Genomic DNA, 14,663 nt, shown 5'->3' with positions numbered 1-14,663 from the left:
ATGTATAGCCTTTCTGCTGACTGGATAGCATGCAACAAAAAGCTTTTCACTGTACCTCATTACATGTGACAATAAACTAAACTAAACTAAAACTATCCGCAAATTCTAGTACTCCATAATGGTTCTGAATCAATCTAAAGAAGAGTCCCGACCCGAAACGTCACCTGTCCATTCCCTCCACTGATGCTGCCTGACCCGCTGAGTTCCCCCAGCACTCTGTGAAACGTCAGCTGTCCATGTTCTCCACAGATGCTGCCTGACCTGCTGAGTTGCTCTTGCGTCTCCACAATGGCTTCATTGGCTGTTGCCTCAGTTGGGCAACATTATTTGCCTCTGAAACCACATCGATGTCCTGGATGTGCTCGGAAGTTTAAGAATAAAAGCTTTTGTTTAGGTCTATTATTGTAACAAGTCACGAGGTACAGTGAAAAGCTTTGCTCTGCATGCTGTTCAATCAGGTCAGATAATATTCTTCTTAAATTCCAAACAAGTCAAACTCAAGTGCAATAGATAGAGCAAGTGGGAGGATACAAAGTGCAGAGTATAGTTATCAGCATTGCAGCGCATCAGGTCTATGGTTTACATTGCAGGTCAAGTAAAGTACATTAGAATTCCAAATGTAAGAAGCAACAGTGTTTGCAGTTGCAGCATGGGGCAAGACTGGGAAAACTGAAGGTGGCAGCACAGTAACGTTGGCGCCGCATAGCGCCAGAGACCCCGGTTCAATCCTGACTACGGGTGCTGTCCATGTGGAGTCTGCACGTTTTCCCTGTGTCCCCTCTGGGCTTTTTCATTGTGTTCCAGTTTACACCCACATTCCAAAAACGTGCAGGTTTGTAGGTTAATTGGCTTCTATAAATGTTCCCTGGTGTGTAGCATAGAACTTGTGTACAGGCAATGATCGGCACTGACTCAGTGGGCCGAAAGGCCAGTTTCCATTCGGTATTTCTAAAATAAGCTAAACTGAACTAATCGTGATAGAGTGCAGACCAAAAGATGCCAAGAACACTTTTATTTCAAGTACGTGCAGATGACAAAAATGGTGCAGTGGCATTTTTTAATTTGACAAGTTGAAACAAAATGTACAGTCACATCTGTGGAGCCTTAAAAATAGTTATCTGAAATTGTTAAAGTGAACATTTGGAGTATAATGCTCAGTTTTGGTCAGAAAAGATTGACGAGGATGATGGCAGGACTCATGGGCGTGAGCCATGGGAAGAGGTTGGGCAGGCTAGGACTTTATTCCTGTAGAACTGGAGGCTGAGGGAGGGATTTTATAGAGATCTATAAAATAATGAGGGGAATAGATATGGTTTTACACTCACTTGGTTTGTTGTAGAATATATTATACCTAGGGTTGCCAACTTTCTCACTCCCAAATATGGGACTAAAGGTCAAAATACGGGACAAATTCCCAACGGCAATTAATAATAATAATAATAATATATTTTATTGTCATTGCACGTCAGTGTAACGAGATTTAGTATGCAGCTCCAACCGATGAAAAAGAAAAGTAAAATAAATAAATAAGCTGTGTGTCGTGACCATCCGAGGGAGACAGTCCAGGGGGGGTGGGGGGCACTTAGCAGGGCTGGTTCAGAGCCGCTATAGCTCTTGGAATAAAGCTGTTTCTGAGTCTGGAGGTTCGGGTGTAGAAGGCCTTGTAACGTCTGCCGGAGGGAAGTAGTTCGAACAGTCCGTTACAGGGGTGTGATGAGTCTTTATGGATGCTGACGGCCTTCCTGAGGCACCGTGTGTGGTAGATGGCCTCCAAGGCTGGTAGCTCTGTCCCAATGATCCTCTGCGCTCTGTGGACGACGCACTGAAGAGCTCTCCTCTCCGCCTCCGAGCAGCTGAGATACCACACAGAGATGTCATACGTTAATATGCTCTCTGTGGTGCAGCAGTAAAACGTTGTCAGTAGCTGTTGGGGCAGACCAGTCTTTTTTAATGTCCTCAGGAAGAACAGTCGTTGCTGTTCCTTCTTGACCAGCGCAGCGGTGTTGGTGGACCATGTGAGTGCCCAGAAACTTAAAGCTGGACACTCTCTCCACACTTTCCCCGTAAATGGAGATTGGGGCGTATTCTCCATTATGGGATCTCCTGAAGTCAGCTCCTTGGTCTTGGAGGTGTTTAGTGACAAGTTGTTATGTGTGCACCAGTCCGCCAGGTTCTGCACCTCCGCCCTATATTTTGTTTCATCACCGTTGGTGATCAGCCCAATCACTGTTGTGTCGTCTGCAAACTTCACGATGGTGTTGGTGTCGAATGCAGGAACACAGTCGTGAGTGAAGAGGGAGTAGAGCATGGGGCTTAGTACACAGCCCTGTGGTGTGCCGGTGCTCAGGGTGATAGTGGAGGACAGGTGCGGGGCCCAGTCTCACTGCCTGCGGTCGCTCCGTCAGAAAGTTCAGGATCCAATCGCATATCGGCGAGCTGAGGCCTAGCTGGTGGAGTTTGGTGGTGAGCTTGGTGGGGATGATCGTATTGAATGCAGAGCTATAGTCAATGAAGAGCATCCTCACGTACGTGCCCTGTCTGTCCAGGTGAGTCAGGACAGTGTGAAAAGCCAGAGAGATGGCATCCTCTGTTGATCTATTTGCCCTGTATGCAAATTGATGAGAGTCCAGTGAGGCAGGGATGCTGGATTTGATATGGAAGAGGACCAGCCTTTCGAAGCACTTCATGGGGATTGGAGTCAGGGCAACCGGGCGGTAGTCGTTGAGGTTGGTGATTTTGGACTTTTTCGGCACCGGCACTATGGTGGCTGTTTTCAGGCACTTGGGGACCTTTGCCAGAGATAGAGATAGATTGAAGATTCTCGTGAATACCTCCGCCAGCTGTACAGCACAGTCCTTTAGTACCCTTCCCTGGACTCCATCCGGGCCTGCAGCCTTGCGTGGATTGATCCTACGCAGAGCGCACTGTACCTCCTGAGTGCTCAGTGTTAAGGCCTGTCCCTCCGCCATGGCCGGGGTTATTCCACTCCTGGTGGTGTTGCCAGTTTCGAACCGGGCAAAGAAGGTGTTCAGTTCGTTGGCCAGTGTGATATCACCGTGGGGGCAGGCGGGGCTGCTCTTGTAGTCAGTGATGTCCCTGACACCCTGCCACATGCTTCTGGTGTCCACGGCATTGAAGTGTTCTTCTACCCTTTGCCTGTGGATGTCTTTGGCCTGACCGACTCAGGCCGATTAGTTGACCGACTCAGCCATGGCTGGGTAAATGATGAGTTGGCCCAGGTGCTGGACTGCACACAAAGCCGAGTCGGTGGGCCAGCTGAGCAGGTTTGGCCCGGGCGCTGAACTTTACGCACAACTTCGCGCGGCCTGGAGAAAACCCACGCGATCACGGGGAGAACGGACAAAGTCCGTACACACACAGCACCCATGGTCAGGGTCGAACTCGGGTCTCTAGCGCTGAAAGGCAGCATCTCCACCACTGTGTCACCGTGCTGCCCTAATCTAATCACTGTGCTGCCTCCATCGGTTATCTGTGCTCAGCCAGAAAAGACATAAGCACGATCCTGTACCTGATACCACCAAAGTCCCCAGGTCACAGACTATCAGAGTTTAACTTTCGGTTGAAACAGCTGTAGAACGAAGCTGCACACACATCTGCATGTCACATCACCCATTTCAAAACGCAACACCCAAAATTTGTCTTCAGTGAGATTTTCAATTTCATAAATGTACATAAATGCACATACAGGTGCAAACATAATTCTTTATCTCCCTCCTGCACTCTGGCTCATCATTTTCTGTTATTTCTCCAAGCATCCACATTCCCAGCGGCCATCGGGCAACTGAATGTTCCTCTCATCATTTAGAATGCAGTCCTGACCTCCCATCGACCCCACTGGAGACCTTTGAATTACCTTTAATCTGACTTTTTCTGACTTCAATGTTATATCTTTGCACTAAATGTTGTACCCATTATCCTTTATCTCTGCACTGCGGGCGGCTTGATTATATTCATGTATAGTCTTTTTTGACTGGATAGCACACAAACAAAAGCTTTTCACGATACCTCGTTACAGGTGACAATAATAATCTAAACTAAGCTAAACTACTACAGGAAGTTTCACAAACAGTAACAGTACAACCAACCGTATCATTGCTGTTTTAATTCCACTAAAAGACAATAGCACAATTTTTAACCCAGTGAATTTAGCACTTCTAACTGGAGATGGATTTTGTACTTTCTTTAATTACTCCAATAGCCTCTTAGCCCCGCACTAATGGTCCACAATAAAAGACTGAATTGATGGAACCTGTATTTTATTCAAGTATCACATTCAGCAAATAGGCACTGTAACATGAATGAAATAGCACGAGTGCCCTTGGGACTCACACAATAAGCTGCATTGCAGTGGTACTTGAAGAGACGGAGAAAGCAACTGTTAATGCAGTAATTTGTGGAAGAATACTGTTACATTCTAAACATATGCCACTTATCCCTACAAGTAGAAGTTGGTTTTGAGTTCCCATTCACAGGTGAGTGCATTCTTATGCCAGCTTGGTTCAGCTGTTACCCCCTTTCTAATGGGTCAGCTGATCTAAGGGTTAAACTCAGTCCAAGATACTGAAGGAATTAAGTTAATAATCTAATGCTGAGGGTGCCCTACAACTGTGGACGTGGCTTCATTCCAAAACAAAACCGGATTAATACAAGATGTTTTTATAACTGGAGGGTGTGGGCTTAAAGCAAGTGGGCATAGATTAAGGTGAGAGGGAAGAGATTTAAGAGAGACCTAACTATGGGTTCTACCATGACAGAGTTTGTACGTTCTCCCCATGACCACGTGGGTTTTCTCCGGGTGCTCCAGTTTCCTCCCACACTCCAAAGACATGCAGGTTTGCATGTTAATTGTCCCCAGTGTTAGTGGTAGTGCTAGTGTATGGTGGGCCGAAGGGCCTGTTTCCGTGGTGTCTCTAAACAAAACTAATACTAAAAATCACTGGCTGTTCCTGTGAAAGTTCTCATTGTAATGATGATAAAAAGCTGGAATTCAATCAGTGCACTGACCAAACCATCAACATGAATTAGCCCGTCTTTTATCTCAATAATGTACAAATGATTTACTGTCTTAAGCAACAGAACTGTGACTAAACTGATGATATATCACCCTGCGATATTGAAGGAAAGGAACAAACACTAATTAACTGAACATTTATTTTACTTTCTCACTGTTAAGAAATATCTAGTGGCTAAATGAAAAACTATAGATTTCAACCAGAAATAAAAACGCATTTACTCTCAGTCCTCTTTATCCACTGGTTTACCATCAATGCATTCAATAACTTGGCTCCAGGCCCCCTTATGAACTTTACAAAGAAACCTATCCATATACATATGCACAGGAAGGAACTGCAGTTGCTAGTTTATACCAAAGATAGACACAACATGTCAGAGTAACTCAGCGGGTCATGCAGCATTTCTGGAGAAAAGGAATAGGTAACATTTCGGGTCGGAACCCTTCATCAGACTAAACCGGTTTAAGCTACTCCAGCACTTTACCTTCCATATATATAAGCACGTTGAGAGATCAATAACTGCTGATACATGGTGATCAGTTTTCAGACTGTTAAGTGACTTCTTGCTCTGCACTGTTCCAGAGGATGCTTCATTTACACATGCTACACCTTGAGCCAACACCTTAATAGTTTTAGGGAATAATTCAGTCAATAGAAGTAGTTTCTAAACTAATATCATTTCCTTTTATGTATTTAAACTTCAAAATGGTTTTTTTTAATAGCTCGATGCTCAAAGAGCTTTGTAGGACATATTTATCTTTATTTGGGGGATGGTTTGACTGTAAAGGAAATGCCCTCATTTTTTGCTGCAAGAAGACAATGCTTCCCTGGTTTGCAGTTATAGAGAAATTAACATGTACAAAATTAGTAAGGTACAATATTGGGCAGCATAATCACGCAGCTGTTGCCTCACAGAGCTAAGGACCCGGGTTTGATCCTGACTTCAGTTGCTATCTGCGTGGAGTTTGCACGTTCTCCCAGTGTCGTTTTCCGGGTGCTCCGGTTTCCTCCCACATCCCAAAGTCCTGCTGGTTTGTAGGTTACTAGGCCTCTGTAAATTGCCCCTAGTGTGTAGGGGGTGGAGGAGAACTAGTGGAATAACATGGAACTAGTGTGAACGGGTTGACGATCCATGGTCATTATGGACTCAGTAGGCCGAAGGACCTGTTTCCACGTTGTAGCTCTAAACTAAACCAAATTAAAAACCAAACACTCAGCTGATCCACACTATGAAGTTCATCCTACTCGATGGACCAGTTAAGGGCCACTGCGGCGACCTAATTTGCGAGTTTAGAAGAATCTGCTCTCGACTCAAACTCGCAGCATGGTCGACACATGGTCCTAGGAGGTCCTAGGAGATCACTGGGACTCTCCTTCATGTTTGAGGGAAGTTCCCGCATACTCACGGCCTCAGTTTGGTTGAGGAAAAATTTTCAGCATGCTAAAAATGTTTCTGCGAGCAAAATTGGTCAGCATGGTTCACATCGAATTTCAGACAGCTCTCCGAACAAGCATGGTATAAGCTATAAATAACATGGGATAGTCAATGGGAAAATGCAAGGGTCCGTTAGCAAATGAATGTTGATTTTGCCCATCCCAATGAAACACAAGCAAATATTCACAGGAATAGATAACTGCATTAAAAATGGTGTGTGTGACGTACCTGGTTTGGCGAAGGGGAATGGGCAAGGAGATGCACAAAAAGGGATCAAACGTGTTGCTTTGTCTAAGGCAGTGAGGGCAAGTTAGAGATGATCTAATGGAAAAAATCAAAAGGCAACAGTTAATAAAAGTTAAATGACAGAACGCACATAAAATGAAATGCGACAGCTCTTAACCATATTACAGAATCATAATTGCACAATCTTGAGTTGTGCATACTCATCAACAACATGAATTAATAAACAGTTATCTTGATAATCTGTTGAGAAAATAAACAAAAAGAGAGCTTGTATTGTATCCACATATAGGTGCACCACTGAGCGTGAGAAATTTCTGATGAGCGTGAGGGCGTGAGAGTTGGCAGCCCTGGTAGATAGATAGATAGATAGATATAATTTAGATAGATATAATTTATTGCCACACAACCAGGGTTGGTGGAAATTTGGGTTGTCAGCAGCAGTACAATAATAAAGAACACACAATAAAACTGTAACACAAACATCCACCACAGCATTCATCACTGTGGTGGAAAGCACAAAAATTTGGCCAGTCCTCCTCCATTTCCCCCCCGTGTACAGGACCAGAGTCCAGTCAGTCCAGGATCGGTTCTTCCCCACCGGAGACCGCGGCTTTAGATTGTTGTAGGCCGTAGGCCGGCGGTCGAGATTTAAAGTCCCCGCCGCAGCCAGAAGCACCGTAGACTGCAGGGCCGGCGGTCGAAGCTCCCTTCCAGGGGTGATGGTAAGTCCATGCCGGCCCCGCGGTAGAAGTTGGCCGCGGGCCGGCAGAGATGGCTTCTTCTTCCCCCGGGTCCCCCACGAGGGATGCCGGGCTGTAGACGCCGCACCAGCTGGAGCTCTGCAGACCGCGACTTCAGGCTGCGACTTCAGGCTGCCGGCTGCCCAGGGCCAGCGAAACGGAGCGCTCTCCTCCAGCGAGCCCCAGCGGGGGTCGCCCGCTCCACGCCGAGAGTCCACGCTGCGCCCGCCGCTGAAGCCCCGGGCGTGTCTCCGGGAAAGGCCGCGTCGATCCTTGATGTTAGGCCACGGGGGAGGCGACCTGGAAAAAGTTGCCTCTCCATGCAGGAGGCGACCGAAGCGGTTTCCCCCTCACCCCCCCCCACACCACCCCCACACAAAACACACGAAGAAACACAAAATACACACTTTAAAACATACTAAAAAATAAAAAAAAAGCTGGAAAAACTGACGCGCTGCTGACATGGCTGCACACAGAGGAGCGCCCCCCTGTATCCACATACAGGTGCACCACTGATTGTCCAGCAACTGGTGGTCCGGCACCTCCTTTAATCTGGACAAAATTACCCCCGGAAGTCACCCCAGAAATGGGGTGCGTAGGCGGTATGAGTCGGCCGAACTTGACCTCATCGTGCCAATCAGTGGATCAAATTTATCCCCTGCAGCCAGGGCTCTGGAAATCCAGCCCGGCTGGAGCTGACAGATCCATTCACATAGCAGACTTCTACGGCCGATTGACGGGTCGAATTTGCCCCCTGGGGCCAAGGCTCTGGAACTTCGGACTGGCCTGAGCCGATAGATCCGTCTCCATAGACAACTTCCAAGGCCAACTTTGTGGGCCAGTATCTTGGCTAGTGGGCAGCCGAGACGGATCATTCTGGGACCTTTGGACTCCTCATGTTGGCAATGACCTCTATTGGTCCGGCAGAATGGATAATCCAGAAAAGCTCTGGAACCAAGGATGCAGGAAAATCGGTGGTGGACCTGTACAACTGAAAATTTATATTACGTAAATACTATAGATGACGAGAGCCAGTATCTTTGGCGACACCTATTCAACAGGCAACGCACAAATTTCCCACTTTTCCTCCCAATTAATCCACATCTCAAAATGACATTTATGGAAGAATCTCATTGAATAAATTGCTGTTTCATCTCTGCTCCTGCTGCCAATAATTTCCCTAGATGTGAGGACATTTGGCCATAATCAGTTCAGCAATCTATCACCAGATCTGGCTGAACCACATCAAGCATCACCTGGTCCCAAGTATCTCTTTAGACTTTAGAGATACAGTGTAGAAACAGGCCTTCAGCTCACCGAGTCCGCACTAACCAGCGATCACCCTGTACACTATCCTAAACACATGGGGCAATTTACAATTTTACCAATTCGAATTAACCTGCAAACCTGTACGTCTTTGGAGTGTGGGAGGAAACCGAAGATCTCAGAGAAAACCCACGCAGGTGACAGGGTGAACGTACAAACTCCATACAGACAGCACCCATAGTCGGGATCGAACCCGGGTCTCCGGCGCTGCATTCACTGTAAGGCAGCAACTCTACCGCTGCGCCACCGTGCCGCCACTTATAAAGCGCTTCTCTAACAGCACTTCAAAGTATCTTATTTTTGATGGTACTGTCTAATTTATTGATTCACGACTGCTTTGAAATGCCTTGGGATATATTAAGGACAGTATATTGATGCAGTCAATTATTGGTCTATTTGTGGAAGTGGTTCCATCTGCCATGCACTAACTCATTAAGCTGCAGTTTGATACAATTCTCATAGGACTTCCTGTGTCCATTGAACAAGACTCAAGAGTCGAGTGTTTTATTGTCAGAGGTCTCAAACAGAACAATTCAATTATATAAGTGTGTGTGTGTCTGTGTGCGTGTTCGTGCATGTGTATATATATACATATATGTATGTGTGTATGTAGGTATGTATGTGTATATATATACATATGTATATACACATTCACACACACACAGACACACACACGCATGCATACATATACATAAAAACAAACAATAATCATGCAAAAAAGACAAAGCCAATGACACCAATTCTATGTGTGACGAGCCACCAATTCTATCGTAGTTCAGAGCTTATTTGGAAGTTGTCGTGTTTAATAGCCTGATGGCTGTCGGGAAGAAGCTGCTCCTGATCTTGGACGTTACAGTTTTCAGGCTCCTGTATCTTTTTCCCCATGGCAGGACTGAAATGAGTGAAATGAACTTAAGATTATAAATAGGTCTATATATTGACTCCTTTTTCTTTACAATGATCACATTGAAATAAATGGTATTTTTTGGTGTTTACCAATGGTATATTGTGATTCGATTTAAGGGATTATTTTCAATATCACAAGCCAAAACTTTCAACAATCTCAAAGAGTACAGCGCGGCACGGTGGTGCAGTTGGTAGACTTGCTGCTACACAGCGCCAGAGACCCAGGTTCAATCCCAGCTCAGATGCTACCCATGTGGAGTTTGCACGTTCTCCCTTTGACAGAGTGGATTTCCTCCGCGTGCTCCAGTTTCTTCCCACATCACAAAGAATTGCAGATTTGCAGGTGAATTGGCTTCTGTAAATTGCCCCAAGTCGTGGAGAATACAGGAGAGAGAGGGATAACATAGAACTAGTGTGTAGGATGGAACTGTAGATGCTGGTTTCAACCAAAGATAGAAACAAAAAGCTGGAGATCTTTCTTCAGCCAAGTGTGAACCGGGGGATCAATAGTTGGCATGGACTCGGTGGGCCGAACGGCCTGTTTACATGCTGTTTCTTTCAATCAGCCAATCCCTAAAGGAGTAGGGAAGAACTGCAAGTGCTGGTTTAAATCGAAGGTAGACACAAAATGCTGGAGTAACTCAGTGGGACAGGCAGCATCTCTGGAGATAAGGAATGGGTGACGTTTCGGGTCGAGTTCCTTCTTCAGACTAAAGGAAGGTCTCGACCTGAAACATCACCCATTCCTTCTCTCCAGCGATGTGGTCTGTCCCTAAAGGACTTGATTTCCCCAGAATGCTTTGCATTCCCCATCACAGAAAGCATTACGCAGATTGGGAGGAGCGGATCCTGCTAAAAAATCCAAACCTTGTTACAAACATGTCAGTTTTCTTACAGTCTTGAGGCCTGCAGTTAGATTATAATGGGACATTAAGGCATGTCACAACTAATAACACATGCTTCTTTATGGCCAATTCTCAAGTGAGTAGTTGAGGAAATCTAGATGAGTCATGTTTCACACAAAGTGGTTCCTATAATCTTTACTGTCATAACATCATTTCACTGCGCGGTGTTCTGAAAAGAAGCAGCATAACGGAGGAAATAATTACAATACAAGTGATAAAACATTTCTCCAAAATAGAATGTGAAATTTGTTATAACAAATGTCAATGATATAGTGCAGTCTGACAGTGCTCAATCGCTGATATACATTGTGACTTGGCTGTTCTGAAAATAAAAGTAGCTTGCATTTTTGCTATTATTGATTAATTAATTGAAAGATACAGTGTGGAAACAGGCCCTTCAGCCCACTGAGTCCATGCTGACCATCGATTACTCGCTCACACAAGTTTGATGTTATCATGTTATTGGACGGCATGGTGGCACAGCGATAGAATTGCTGCTTTACAGCGCCAGAGACCCGGGTTTGATCCTGTCGGGTGCAGCCTGTACGTTCTTCCCCCGACCGTGTGGGTTTACCCCAAGTGCTCTGGTTTCCTCCCACACTCCAAAGACGTACAGGTTTGTATGTCAATTGGCTTCTGTAAAGATTGCAAATTGTCCCTACTATAGGACAGTGCTCGTGGACGGGGTGATTGCTGGTCGGCGTGGACTCAGTGGGCTAAAGGACCGGTTTCCGAGCTCTATCACTAAATTATATTAAACCAATCACACCTGCATCCATTCCCAACACACTGGGAGCAAGTTACAGAGCCCAATTAACCTCCAAACCCACACGTCTTTGGGATGTGGGAGAAAACTCACACGGTCACAGGAAGAACATGCAAACTCCACACAGACAGCACCCGAGGTCAGAATCGAACCTGGATCACCGGCGCTGTGAGGCAGCAGCTTGAACAGTTGAGCCACTGTGCTTTTTAATTAGACTACCTTCTTTTATCAGATCCAAAAACTAAAAGTTGCATTTTAATATACAATCCTAAAGTCGTGCAGGTTTGTAGGTTAATTGGCCACAGTTAAGCATAGAACTTGATATTACAATCCCTACTATAATTGGCACCTTCTTACTATCTTGAGTAGGGGTAAAAACTTCACTGTGGTCATCAGGTGGGCACCCTCCTTCCTTAGCGTTTCGTTGATAGGCCCACAGAGAGACACCTCCAGAGGGTTCAACAGCAACACCTGGAGTCCCAGGTGCGCTCCCCTCCGTTTTACCCCTCTCGCTGGTCATTTTGCAGCCCTTCCCCTTCAGCCACAGCCAGTTGCTGCTTCGCTCGGCAGCCTCTGACAGCTGTCTGGTTGTTGACATGGCTACAAACCCTCTACAACCAACCTCTACAGGGAGCACCTGTGTACACCAGCCACGTTGTTCTGCCTCGGCTGCTAAGTCTGAATACTTCAGACATTTGCATTCACGCGCTTCACCAACTGCAGCCTCCCAAGGCACAGTTAACTCCACGATGTACAGGGACTTCCGTGAGGTTGACCACAAGATCAGGTCCGGCCTGAGATTAGTTGTGATGATCTCTGGTGGAAACATGAGCTTGGGGGAGGGAAGGCATTGGTGGTATTCTCCTTCCTTCCAAGCTAATCGGCAGTTGCCGCAGGACCTGATTGTGCCTCCAGGTGTAGCGGCCTTGTGAAAGACTGGTTTTGCAGCCAGTGAGGGTGTGCCTTAATGTTGCTGGGGTTTGGCAGAGAGAACACAATGGATCTTCTCCAGGCCACTGGTTTAGGTTCTTGGGTGTGGGAAGAACATCGTAGGTGGCTCTGATGATGAAGCTAAGACGGTTTCCTTCCATTTCCCACAGATCCTTCCAGGTAAGCTTACGATGCTCCATGTTTTCCCAGGTAGCCCACTGGTCCTGTTTGGACTGTGAGACTGCCTTTGCGCATCTCTCTGCCTCCTCTTGCTGACGGACCTCAGCAACTACCAGCTTTCTTCTCTGGGTGGATGCTGCCTTGTGCCATGTGGGTCGACTTGTCCCGAGTCCAATCCCACCTCTTCCTTGCAGCACCTGTCCTACAATGTCTCCATGCCTGAGAGCAGATTTTGCTTGCTGTACAGCCTCCGATGGGGTCCACATCCTCCCAGTTGCCAGTCTGGGAGCAACCGCTCGTACCACATCATCTTGAGACTCGGTCAGGGTCATGTCCAGAGAGCTGTGTCCATACAAGCCGATATTGCTGAGGCAACGCGGGAATCCAAGTTACTTCTTGATGAACTGACTGTCCTCTCCAGCTTCTCGACTTTAGTAATGGGGACCTCATAGACCATCAGAGGCCACATCAGATGGGGGAGCAATCCAAACTGCAGACACCACAGTTTCAGCTTACCAGGAAGCGAGGTCTTGTCTATGCTAGCAAGGCCTTTGATGGTTTTCTCCCTCAGTTGGTCACAATGGTCTGGGTCTTTGAGGCTTGCATTGTACCACCGTCCTAAACTCTTGACTGGCAGCTCTGACACCATCGGAATGGGTGTTTCATCAATGTGGAATCGCTTGTCTAGATTTTTCCTCTGATGATGGATATGCTCCTGGATTTGCTGGGTTTCAACTTCATCCGGGCCCATGTTATGTTTGCATGAAGCTTTTCCAGCAGGCGCTTGGTACATGCAATGGTTGAGGTCAGTGTGGTCATGTCATCCATGTAGGCGAATGGGAGGTAGCCACTGCCCAGACTGCAGCCGCTCTCCTCCTACGACCCACTTGGAAGCTCGGATGATCACTTCATCGCCATGGTGAAGGCTAGCGGGGAGATGGTGCAACCTGCCATTATTCCCACTTCCCGTGATTGCAATGATGTTGTGTATTCTGTTGTTGTAATACAGAATTGGAAATCTTGGAAGTAGTTTCTGACCAGGTTTGTAATGGTCTTTGGCATATGGAAGAACTCGAAGGCTGGCCAGAGGAGAGAATGGGGAACAGATCCAAAAGCATTGGCTAGGTCCAGGAATAAGACGTGCAGATCTCTTCCTTCCCTTTTTGCAAACTGGATTTGATGCCATATCATGCTTGTGTGCTCTAAGCATCTACAGACGCCTGGTCTACCAGCTTTCTGTACCGACGTGTCAATCAGGTTGTTCTGTTTCAGGTAGGTATCATCCTTTGAGCAACAATGCTAAAGAAGATCTTCCCTTCAACATGCAAGAGATTGATTTGCTGGAATTGGTTGATGTTTGAGGCATCTTTTTCCTTGGAGATCACCACTCCCCCTGCTCTTCGCCATGCTTTTGGGATGGTTTGCTTTCTCCACACTATCTTCATTTGCCTCAATAAGAACTGTAGAACATTTGGAGCATTTTTGTATAGCCGGTATGGAACTCCGTTTGGTCCTGGAGCTGAAGCTGCCCTTGCCTTCCTTATGGCTTTCTCAACTTCGCTCCACCTTGGGAGGTTGTCGTCCAACTGGTGTTCTGGTTGAAGAATGGGTGGCATGTTTGGAGGTATCCTCCTCTGCTCAAATCTTTGGTTGCCTGTGTACGTTGATTTCAGGTGGTCCTTCAATTCCCTCTTTGACACCTTAAGTGACCTGTTCTTTTCCTTTGTGAAGAGTCCTTTCACAAATCCGATGGGATCCTTGTAGAAGGATGTTCGTGCCCACTCCTTCTTCTTGCGTCGAGTTCTGAAGGTTTCTGCTCTCCGCAGTCTTCCCAGGCATTCCTTTAGATCTGCTTGCAGGAGGTTGATGCCCACTCTTTCCCTAGTGAGGATTTCCTCCACCGTTTCCTCAGGTCCCTTCTCTCTTTGATTAGACGCTCGATTTCTCGCTGCCTTCTGAGCTTGGGAGGGGTTGTTGTTTCCTTCTTTTTGGTTCCAAATCTTTCTGCCCCATAGAAGTAGATCAGATCACTCATTTTCTCCAGATTCTTCTCCACTGTTCCTTGAAGTCCGTCTAGGATCTTACTCAGGTCTGCGTCGATTGTTGCCTCCTCTTTCTTGCTGCTGGTCTTTGGCCATTTCACATGATGCCTGTGGCCTTGCATCTTCTTCACCAAAGTAGGCTGCGACTGGTTGG

The 14,663-nt window shown here is 46.5% G+C and overlaps 1 protein-coding gene across 2 annotated transcripts in view; it reads right to left on the bottom strand.

Annotated features, from left to right (window-relative positions):
* Positions 1-14,663, bottom strand: part of usp43 (ubiquitin specific peptidase 43) — a 361,500-nt gene that overhangs the window by 214,113 nt on the left and 132,724 nt on the right. For both annotated transcript variants that reach the window (XM_033044012.1, XM_033044011.1), the window contains exon 4: positions 6,697-6,789. In XM_033044012.1, coding sequence (XP_032899903.1) covers positions 6,697-6,789 — 93 coding nt within the window. The remainder of the gene's footprint in view (positions 1-6,696; positions 6,790-14,663) is intronic.

Source organism: Amblyraja radiata, chromosome 26 (genome assembly GCF_010909765.2).
Source record: "Amblyraja radiata isolate CabotCenter1 chromosome 26, sAmbRad1.1.pri, whole genome shotgun sequence".
In the NCBI taxonomy this organism is placed as follows: domain Eukaryota; kingdom Metazoa; phylum Chordata; class Chondrichthyes; order Rajiformes; family Rajidae; genus Amblyraja; species Amblyraja radiata.
This window is presented reverse-complemented; position numbering and strand designations above follow the sequence as displayed.